The following is a 10,550-nucleotide window of genomic DNA, read 5'->3' on the forward strand; positions in this document are numbered from 1 at the left end:
TGCCGTGTGGAACAGCTGGAGATCTGGGGAGACCGAGTAGGAGGCTGTAAGTGGGAGTCGGCGGGGAGATGGTGACCTGAGATCGGAAGTATGGATGGAGACACGGAGAAATGACAAAGTAAAGACAGGGCCCAGGTTTCTGCTCACTGAGATAAAGGTGGGTTTGGGGAAAAGGAGGGAAATAGTGCTGTCAGTTTGGAAACGAGGGACGTACCTGTGGGACCTGCAAGGGGACAGGTCCAGTGGGCGGGTCTGTAAAGTGAGCTGAAGGTAAAGGATGAGATTGAGGCCAGCAGTAGAGACTTCGGAGGTATCAACAGTTAGAAAAAGTGGGCTCCTCTAGGCAGGATGTTGAATGGCAGAGGAAGTGACCTTAGAGTATGACCTTTACCCTCAGGTCAGGGCCATGTCTTAATCATGTTTCACGATGCACTGAGCACAAGGTCTGCACACAGTGGGCCATCCGGAGAGCTGGGTTTACTGCTGGACATAGGGAGGTATTATCTCTTTTACCAAGAGGAGCCCAGCCCATTTTTCCTGAGAAGTCAACTCTATATCCTGGTCCCTTGACTGGATGTGAGCACTGGAGAACCTCCTCCCCGACCTCAGACACACAACCCTGCAGGGACTAGCCTTCCCGGAGCCCCAAAATCTCTGTTCTGGTTAAAATACAATATGCACACAAGGGGTTTCATTTATGAACTTTGGAGTCAAGTTCTTGGATTTTAAATACAGTTCTGCAGTTTAGTAGCTGTGTGACCTGGGGTAAGTGCTTTTTCTTCTCTGACTCATTTTTCTCATTGATAAAATATGAAATAATAATATCAGCCCCATACAGCCATTTTGAGTCCAAAAAGCAATATAAATAAGAGCACAAGAAAGAAGCATTCAGTAAGTGGGACTCCTTTCCTATTTCTAGGCCTATTCTTACCGGCACAGAAAAAGTCAGATACGTAGGTGGGCAGGAAGGCACTCTCTATACTTGTGAATTACTGAGCCATATTTACTCATTAATGGAGTTCAGGTTGGTACCCCCATTCCCAAAATACTCAAGGACATTTTTCGGAAGTAGCCCTCTTCATAGTAGCATCACTTTAAAAAAAAGCATTTATTTGGCTGTGCCAGGCCTTAGTTGTGGCATGTGGGATCTAGTTCCCCCGACCAGGGATTGAACCTGAGATCCCTGCATTGGGAGCGAGGTGTCTTAGCCACTGGACCACCAGGGAAGTCCCAATAGCATTATTTAAAATTGAAGTATAGTTGATTTATAATGTTTCAGGTACATGGCAGAGTATATATATATATATATATATATATGTATATACATATAGAATATATATATAACTGAATATACCTATATTCTTTTTCAGATTCTTTTCCCTTGTATTAATAGGTAATTAGAAGATAGTGAATATAGTTTGCTTATTTGTGCAATACAAGCAGATTCTTGTTGTTTATCTATTTTATATATAATAGTGTAGTGTAGATCTGTTAATCTCAAATTCCTAATTTATCTCTCTTCCCCCTTTCCTCTTTGGTAACCATAAGTGTGCTTTCTGTATCTGCCAGTCTGTTTCTGTTTTGTAAATAAATTCACTTGTATCATTTTTTTTTAGATTCTAAGTATAAGTGATATCATGTTATTTGTTTTTACCTGTCTGACTTGCTTTACTTACTAAGGCTGTCCATGTTGCTGCAAATGACATTGTTTCATTCTTTTTATGGCTGAGTAACATTCCATTGTATGTATTTACCATCTCTTTATCCATTCATCTGTCGATGGACATTTACACAGTAGCATCAGTTTTTATTTTAAGCATTTGACATGCCAGGCACTGTTACTCTCACTTTCTTTTTCTACAACAACCCTGAGACGCAGGAACAGTTAATATCTTCATTTTATAGTTGAGGAATAACCCATAAAAGAGGTTAAGTAACCTGTCGGTGATCATCCAGCTCATGAAGGGCAGAACTCGGATTAGACCTAAGCAGGCTGACTTTCAAGCGTGGTCTCATACTCCTGAGCTTCTCCTCCCTCCCAGACAGCCACTACCCACAAGTAGACCATCTGTTTCTCTTCTCTGTCTCCCCTCTTCACCTTTGCCGTTTATGAATGCTTGAGTGTCTAGAAAATAATCTAAACACTAGTCTTCCCATTTATCCAAAGAAGTTTAACCCCAGAGGCTTGATCTACGCTTCGTATTTTACAAAGGTGGTTGTGGTTTGGAGAGAGCTCCTATCTTGACCCAAGTCACATGGCCGGTAAGTGATGACACAGTACCCGCCTCTATGTGACTCCTGAGTCCACGCTCTTTGCACCACACCTAGTGCTCCCAGTTGTCGCTTAGCTTAGGCAAGATCTAAAATGAAACAGGTCCAGGGAGTTCCCTGGTGGTTTAGTGGTTGGGATTTCACTGCCATGGCCCAGGTTCAACCCCTGATTGGGGAGCTAAGATCATGCAAGCCATGCAACATGGCCAAAAAATGAAAATAAAGGGAGACAGATTTTAGTCCTAAACCACCGTGTATCCTTGGGGAGATCCTTCTCTGTTCCTTTGTTTTATCCGTCTGTAAAATGAAGGTTCTGGACTAGAATAGCTGAGAGGTGCCAAGAAAAATAAGACTATAAACCTGATGAGACTGTTGAGGATGGAGGGTGGAGTGGATGTATGGATGTTACTCTCACTTTCTGAATGTGCAGTCACCATGGTGTGACTTGCTCTGCACCTTGATGTCCCAGGACGAACTAGAGCTCACCAGACAAGCTCTGGAGAAGGAGCGACTCCACAGCCTGGGCCTGACCAGCCGAGCAGAACAGGGGCCTGGAGGAGAGCCCGGCATCCGGCTGGGAGAGGTGAGCTGGGGGCCTGGTGAGAGCAGGTGGCCCAGGAGGGAGTGCCTGTCCAGGGGCTTGTCCCCTTCCCCTGAGAATTGGGTCCCTAAAGTGCACACCTGCCTGGTTCATCCTTTGCCCTCTGTCTAGCTCCCCCGCCTCCCCCTGTCTCAGGGGCTGCCCTGGTGAGCTTGACAGGTCTCTCTCCTTCAGGTCTCAGAGGTGAAGATGGAGCCAAGTCCTGAGGCGGAGGAGAGGCAGCGCTGGGAGCAGAGGCTTGAACACCTGCAACGAGCAGTGGCGCAGCTGGAGGTTGACCGGAGCCGGCTGCAGCAGCACAACACCCAGCTGCGGACCACCCTGGAGCAGGTGGGTGACTCCGGTCCTCAGCTCCTGCCCGCAGTCCGAAGAAAGGCGCGCATCTCCACTTCTCCTGCAGCCCCCAGGGCAGGGGGTTTGGAAACAATAGCCCGGGACCAGATTTGGCCTGCTCTCCATTTCTGAAAATAAAGTTAAGTGGGGATGCACCAGTATTTGTGACGAAGACTGAATGGCCCACAATGCCTGAAGTTCTACAGAAAAGACTTGCTGGCCCCGCTTAGAAGCCCGGGAGGCTGGCCCCACGCCCTCTGTTGCAGCAGCACTGTGCACTCAGGCCTGTCCCAGCACAGGCTCTCCTCTGCACAGTTCAGCTTCTCACGACCCTTATGTTCGCACCACACCCCTCACACCAGCCTGCTCCCCAAAAAGGCAGCTCGGCTGCAGCCCAGAGCCAAGCCCAAGCCCTGGGCTCTTACTCACACCCAGTCTCTGCAGGTGGAGCGAGAGCGGAGGAAACTGAAGAGGGAGTCCATGCGTGCATCGAGGACAGGGGTCCTAGAGAGCAGTGGAGCCACAACACCATCCCCCACACCCCAGGTTTGTCCATTTTCATTGGGTGCAACTTCCGGAAAGCCCAAGCCCAACCACCAGAAACAGTCCTCTGCAATGTGTATCCAAGGCAAGAAGCCGATTCAGCCAGTCCAGAGGGCCCCTCCTGACCTGGCTCTGTCCCGCCCAGCACTGCCTCTGACCCAGGAAAGAGGCCCAACATCAGTGAGTGGGCCTTGAATCAAGGCTGGCAGCCCTGCCTTCTGAGCAGCCTTTGCTGATGTTAAGTCCACCTGCCCCCAGACCAGTGCTTCAGGCTCCTAGGAGCAGAGATCATGGGCTTCTGGTCTCTCCCAGTGTGTGGTGCTTGCCACACCCTGATGTACCTAGGGACTCGATAGCAGCTTTGTGGACCTCTTAGACTTCCTTGCCCTTTGCAATACTGAATTTGCAAGATATGGGTCCAAGGTGTTTTCTGGTGGTCGTTCAGTCACTAAGTCGTGTCCGACTCTGCAACCCCATGGACTGCAGCACGCCAGGCTTCCCCATTGAGTCAGTGATGCCATTCAACCATCTTATCTTCGGTTAACCCCTTCTCCTCCTGCCCTCAATTTTTTCTGTGGCCAGACAGATTTAGGGGAAGACACCACAAACCATTCTTTCGACTGAGTTATGACCATCAGTCGACAGTCCTGGATCCTGGCAGGCAGGGACGATCTCTGGTGGCTGAGCACGTCCCAGCCCTCCATCCCCCTTCCTTTAAGGAGAGTTTCCCAAGGGCAGGGCCCTTGTCTCACTTCCCCTCTGCATCCTTTGCGTGCTGCCTGGGACCAGCACGAGGCAGATGTGCAGTGTACTTTAAATGAGGAGGTGCCTTGAAGAAGCCAGTCCCATCCAGACCTCTGGGACATTTGGCATCAGGTTTCCACAGGCGTTGCCCACTGGTTTGGTTTAGGCCCTCTGAGGCCTCTCCTGCCCCCGGGCCCTGGTGCCCCAGGATTATGGGAGGCCTGCACAAACCCCCGATGGAAGGCCTGTTCCCCTGGAACAATATTTTTCTCCCCCAGGATGGAAGAGGAGGACAGAAGGTCTCCTCGGATGCCACACACATGGCTGAGCTGCAGAAAGAGGTACGTTCCAGAAGGTTCCATCTTCTAAGGCTCTTATCCCCCCCTGGTACTCGGACAGCAAGGCTTTGGTGTCTGCTATGTGCTTGGTCCCTTGTGCATCTCCAGCAGGGAGAGGGAAGATAGTTCGTGCCTCAAAGAACTGCAGACCCCATGGGAGGCAAGCAGAGCCCAGTCCCAGCTCCACCTGCTGCACTGAGTGCATTTAACCTCTCCTATGCTTAGGGTGGGAGCGGGGAATAAAGTACACTCCAGGCCCCAGACTGCCTACCGAGAAAGGGAAGGGAAGAAGGCCGAGGAGCAGACAGAAGATTCTAAGAGGACGGCCTGAACCAAGCAGAAGCACCCGGGCCTCCTCTGCCCTCACATGCATGCTTGCCGGCAGGACTGTCCCCAGCACACCAGGCAGAGCAGCCTGGTACAGGCGCCAGGATCCACACCCCAAGCTCAGGTCAACCTCTGGGAACCTGTTTCAAATACCTTCTTGCCTCTGAGGCCTCACCTGAAGGTTCACCCTGTCTTGCAAATCCCAGGAGTAATTAAAACTATGAAATTCTGATTTCAGAATCTGTGCCAGAAGTCAATAGTCACTACTGGAAGGGCCTGACTATATAGCTAGACCTCAAGCTCTCACTTTGAATTCTGTTAGACTCATATAAAGTGATCGCTGAGACAGGCCCAGACTAGGGTGAGGCAGGGCAGGCCTCCCTGTGGACCTGGAGCTCCTCCTGAAGTTTTGCACTCGATGAGGAGCCTCTCTTGCCCCACCCTCATCCTGAATGTGCCCTGAGCTCCCAATAACTCCACCTCGGTATACCCATCTGAAAAATGGATCAGTCAGTGATTCTCAACCCTTATGCACATTAGAATCATCTGGGGAGCTTTGAAAAAAATACTGATGCTCAGGTCTCATCTTGTCTAGTTAAGTCAGAATGTTTCTTAAAATCTCCCAAAGGGGCATGATGGAGCTTTCTATAGTAATTAAAGCATTCTGTATCTTGACTGAGATAGTGGTTATACATGGGTATGTATGTTAGGAAATATGTTAAAATGTACTTAAAATCTGGGCATTTTATTACATGTAAAAACATGAATAGTTTTTTTTTCCAAGCTCCCTCTTTGAGCCTCCTGTGCAGCCACGGTTGACAATCACTGGATTCTCTGATTCCCAGCAGCCCTTCCCCTATGCACTGTAAAGCCTAATCCTGAGATTCATGGGCGTGGAGTTGATTCAAAGGCTGGTCTGACAAGAGCCACAGGAGCCAAGCAAGGAGAGGGGCGGGGGGCAGCTTCACGGTCCTCCACGGCTCTTGCCCTCTTGGTTTTCCTGCCCCCCAGGTGGCCCTCCTGCGAGCCCAGCTGGCCCTGGAGCGGAAGCAGAAGCAGGACTACATCGCCCGCTCGGTGCAGACGAGCCGCGAGCTGGCGGGCCTGCACCACAGCCTCTCTCACTCCCTCCTGGCCGTGGCCCAGGCCCCCGAGGCCACCGTCCTGGAGGCTGAGACCCGCAAGCTGGATGAGTCCCTGACTCAAAGCCTGACATCCCCCGGGCCCATCCTGCTGTGCCCGAGCCCCAGCCCTGCTCAAGGCACCTCCAGGTAGCAGCCACAGCCCGGGAGCTCACAGACAGACAAGATGGCGCTACTGTGGGCTGTGGCCGCTCCACACAGTTGCAGTGGGAAAGAACAAGTTCTGGCTCTGTGACCCAGCCTGGGCGCCCCAGGTCAGCGGACATTCCCAGGAAGAGGGGAGGAAACCCACAAGGCTGAGGGGGCAGGCCCCGACTCACACGGGAATGAGAACACAACACTTGTTGCCAACCTGCAGTCACCTCGAGAGTGCCTTGCCCTGGCCAAGTGGGTATCTGCAGCCTCTCGCGAGAACTTGTTATCCAGCCCCTCACCCTCTGTCACCTCCCCCTTCAGTAATAAACCCTGGGTCTTGGCATTTGTTCTCGGCTGCTGTCTTTACAGTATAGCTGAGTACATCAAGAGCATCTATTAAGGAAGGCTTCACCAAAGATATCCTGTCAGGCGGCATGCATTTATCATCTGCCTGCATTCTGACAGAGACAGGCTGCAGAAGGCACACAAGACAGAGCCCCTGTCCACAGGGAGCTTGAGCCCAGTTGACAGGACCAGGCAGACGCCCATCCCTGAGTCAGAGACAGTTCTGTGTGCTGCCTAGAAGTGCCGTAGAAATGCCCGGGCCTGAGGCAAAAGGTATGAACTGGCCCTCGGAGGCTGGAGAGGACTCGGGTGGGTGGCCAAGCACTCTGGTGAGAAGACTGGTCTGCCCTGTGGCATGGGCAGCGAGGGAGATGAGGGAGGGCCTTGGGGATCTAGGTTTGAACTCTGGGGTAATGAGGAACCATCATATGTTCTTGACTTAAACTTGTTCTGGGCTTCAGAAACACTGAATGGGCTTTTGGCTAAAGTCAGTCTCATGTTCAGAAGTTCTATCTGGCCTCATTCCCCGTCTGTGCTGGCTGAGTGTCCTCAGGGTGTCCCTTTCGGGGCATATCAGATGCATCCGACTCTGGTCCTCTGTAGTCCAGCCATGCGTCAAACCAGGAAGGAGGATGGACAATGGCAGGACTCACCACTTGTGGCCTGACCTTGGTGGAGGCAGTGCGTAGGCTGAAGGCCTAATATAGGCAGCTTCATCAAAGCCTAAGAGAGAACAGTTTTCTTCAGAGAAGCAGGCATGACCTTCCTCTGGCCCTCCAACCGTAATCTTACCTAAGCCTGGGAATGGAGCTAAGGCCAGCTAAGAGTAGGGAGGTTTGCGATCAGCACCACAGTACCCCAGACCTATTTACCCAAGGCTCAGGCCCTATTACATCCCATCGCACCACACAGAGTGTGAAGGAGGATGTTTGCCACTGCTGGAGCTTGGTTTCAAAGCCCATGCGTGGGATTCAGCACAGATGCTTAGTAAAAAGTTACAATTTAACCACCCCTTCCCCCGCTGCAAAGCTAAATCTGGAGCCCCCAAGATGCTGGCTGGTCCCCACCTCTAGCCAGATTCCTGGTGCCTTAGGCTCCTTACCTGGTCTTTCCTAGGAGTTCTCAGGGACAAGCTTGATTTCTCTAGGTTCCTTAACTTTGTTTGGTCACCAACTCTGGTTCTCTAGCTTCGAGGCTCACAGAGGGACCCTGTTGTCTACCTTGGAGTTTCTTAGTTCCATTATCTGTAGGTTGTAAGCCGAGGCCTTAAGCCCCATACACCTTCTGGGACGAGGAAGAGGGTTTCCAACAGATGAAGGGCATTTTGGAGGCAGCCAAGCTAAGTCTTCATCCAGCAAATAGCTAATCTATACCTGCTTCTGCCTCCCCATCCAATCCTCAATGGCTCCTCACCCGACTCTGGATGTCAGGCCTGGGGCTCCCCTCTCCAGCAGATATTCCATCAGGCTTAGTCCTCTGTTCAGTTATTAACTGTCATCTTGCTTTCACCTTCTTAGCTTGTGTATGCTTTTCTGCTCCAACTTCCTAGAACACATTTTTCTTTTTAATATCTATTTATTTGATTGTGTTGGGTCTTAGTTGCAACACATGGGATTTTCCTCTCTAGTTGTAGCTCCAGAGCTCAAGCTCAGTAGTTGTAGAGTATGGGCTTAGTTGCCCCAGGGCATGTGGGATCTTGATTCCCCAACCAGAGATCCAAGCTGAGTCCCCTGCTCTGGAAGGTGGTTTCTTTACCACTGTAACATTGGTGAAGTCCCTAAAATACACTTTGTTTAACCAACAGTAGGATCATCTGTTTGGAGAGTTCTACCAGTCATGGAGCCAATTGCTCTTCTCATCAACTCCAAACCCAGAGACCCGATCTGGAGAAGCATGGAGGAAAGAGTATAGGTCTTTGGGGCAGCACCCCACCTTGCTCCAGGGCATCAGGCCCGAGGTCCCATTCCCTTGTCACATGCAACAGGGCATAACAAGTGCAGTGAATCCGGCAGATGGGAATTCACTGTCTTATCATTCCAGCCGGTTCTCCTGGGGCACTTGAGGATGGTGTGATTGATCTCCAGAACCTAGGGGAATGGAGATCAGAGCTGAGCATGTGGGTCTTCTCCATCCACAAATCCCACCCTCCATCCTGCCTTCTCCTTTTCTGCTTTGATAGCAGCTGCTCGAGGCCCCAAAGTCCCGAGAGCAGAGGGCACGAGAGCTGAGTCAGTCTGGGCAATGTTCTTGTTTCCAGGGTGCGCTGGGTCTGGTGAGTGCTGCGCCCTCTTCTCTTAAGGCGCTTCATTCATTCTTTGCATGTAAGAGCAACAGTCACCACGTCGGAAGCTAATTACCTTTGCTCATCTGCTTCCCCACGTGGAACTAGCAGCAACTTAAAGGCTGAAGAAGCTGGCATGAAGTAGGGAAGGGAAAGCTGGTAGTATACATTGAGGGTGAAGACAATGGGGAGAGTCCAGTCAGACTGCAGAGTGAGGACAAGATCAACATTTACACCTAAAGGCTGAGGGCTGTCTGCTCCAACTCTGAGTCTCCAGCTGAGGAAAGGAGCCCTTTCATCTTGGCTCACACCCACTGCCGCCCACACTAGCTCCGGAGGCTTCAGCTCCAGGAGAACATGGGCATTCCTCCAGGTGGAGGGCATTCTCAGGTGTGTTATGTGCAGGGAGGTTCTATTGCCCACACTGTTCTCAGAGCCTAGACATGCAGCCTGGTTCATTCTGCAGAGATAGGAAAGGATAATGTCAGGGAGGTGCTGGGGTTCAGCCTCACACTGCTTACCACCCTGCCCCCTGCCCTCCCAGAGTGCATTGCAGTGCTCATCAATGGTAATCCCGAATTCCCTGCTGTACAGCCCAGGACAGGCATGAACAGGACTCGGTATGGCTGTGACCTGTATATCAGCTGGAATAGTTCCTTCTTGGCCGGCTGTACTTGGGTTAGCATTGATACCCATGGAGAAGAGACAAACCACTCACCACTTCACCCCTGTGTGCCAGCACAGAGAGGAGGCTGGGCCCCATTGGTGTAAAGAAAGGGTCCGGGGAGAGGATGCAGCCCAGAGCCCGGGCCTCTGGAGACAGGGTGGTCTCGGATTCCACCAGGAGTTTCAGGGCCTATGTGAAGTATGAAGCAAACCAGGCAGACACCCTGTTAGTGGAGGCAGGCTATGCACTCTGGGGCCAGCAGCTGAACTTCTAGAAGTATCTGTGGAAGTAGGGGAACCTCACCCACAAAAGCAGCAGGGCAACCCCCAGCCGAAGACTGCATCAGGCCTCATTCCTGGTAGCTCAGGCAGTAAAGAATCCGCTTGCAATGCAGGAGACCCGGCTTCGATCCCTGGGTCAGGAAGATCCCCTGGAAAAGGACATAGCAACGCACTCTAGTATTCTTTCCTGGAGAATCCCCATGGACAGAGGAGCCTGGCAGGCTACAGTCTGTGGGGTCACAAAGAGTCGGACGTGACTGAGCAGCTAACGGTTTTTCACTTTCATCTCAGCTCATGGAACCGGGCCCTGGGGCAGCTAGTTGGTTTAGTTGTTTGATCTTAGGACACATGAGGCCTTTAGCTGTTCCCCCCAACACCTCACCTCCTACTTCCTGTCCCACTGACCACCTACTCATTCCCAGGGCTGAGGAAGGGACTACCTGAGCAATATGGAAATGCTGAGTCCTGAAGAGCCTAGGGGATGGTGAACAGAGGCAGGGAGGAGGAAGGAGCAGGGGCCATCAGGGTTCTCTGAGCCATGA

At 51.4% G+C, this 10,550-nt stretch overlaps 1 protein-coding gene across 7 annotated transcripts in view; it reads left to right on the forward strand.

The window, feature by feature from the left end:
* CEP250 (centrosomal protein 250) overlaps nucleotides 1–6,777 on the forward strand; it is a 48,668-nt gene extending 41,891 nt beyond the window's left edge. For 5 of the 7 annotated variants that reach the window (XM_060397028.1, XM_060397024.1, XM_060397026.1 and 2 more), the window contains 5 exons: nucleotides 2,702–2,854; nucleotides 3,047–3,202; nucleotides 3,650–3,751; nucleotides 4,771–4,833; nucleotides 6,169–6,777. In XM_060397028.1, the coding sequence (XP_060253011.1) occupies nucleotides 2,702–2,854; nucleotides 3,047–3,202; nucleotides 3,650–3,751; nucleotides 4,771–4,833; nucleotides 6,169–6,432 (738 nt within the window). In that variant the 3' untranslated portion in view covers nucleotides 6,433–6,777. Of the gene's footprint in view, nucleotides 1–2,701; nucleotides 2,855–3,046; nucleotides 3,203–3,649; nucleotides 3,752–4,770; nucleotides 4,834–5,055; nucleotides 5,398–6,168 lie in introns of those variants that run through there. The other 2 variants (XM_027977123.2, XM_060397029.1) reach the window with 2 other exon arrangements.
* Nucleotides 6,778–10,550: the final 3,773 nt, after the last annotated feature.

The sequence above is a fragment of the Ovis aries genome, chromosome 13 (assembly GCF_016772045.2).
Source record: "Ovis aries strain OAR_USU_Benz2616 breed Rambouillet chromosome 13, ARS-UI_Ramb_v3.0, whole genome shotgun sequence".
In the NCBI taxonomy this organism is placed as follows: Eukaryota; Metazoa; Chordata; class Mammalia; order Artiodactyla; family Bovidae; genus Ovis; species Ovis aries.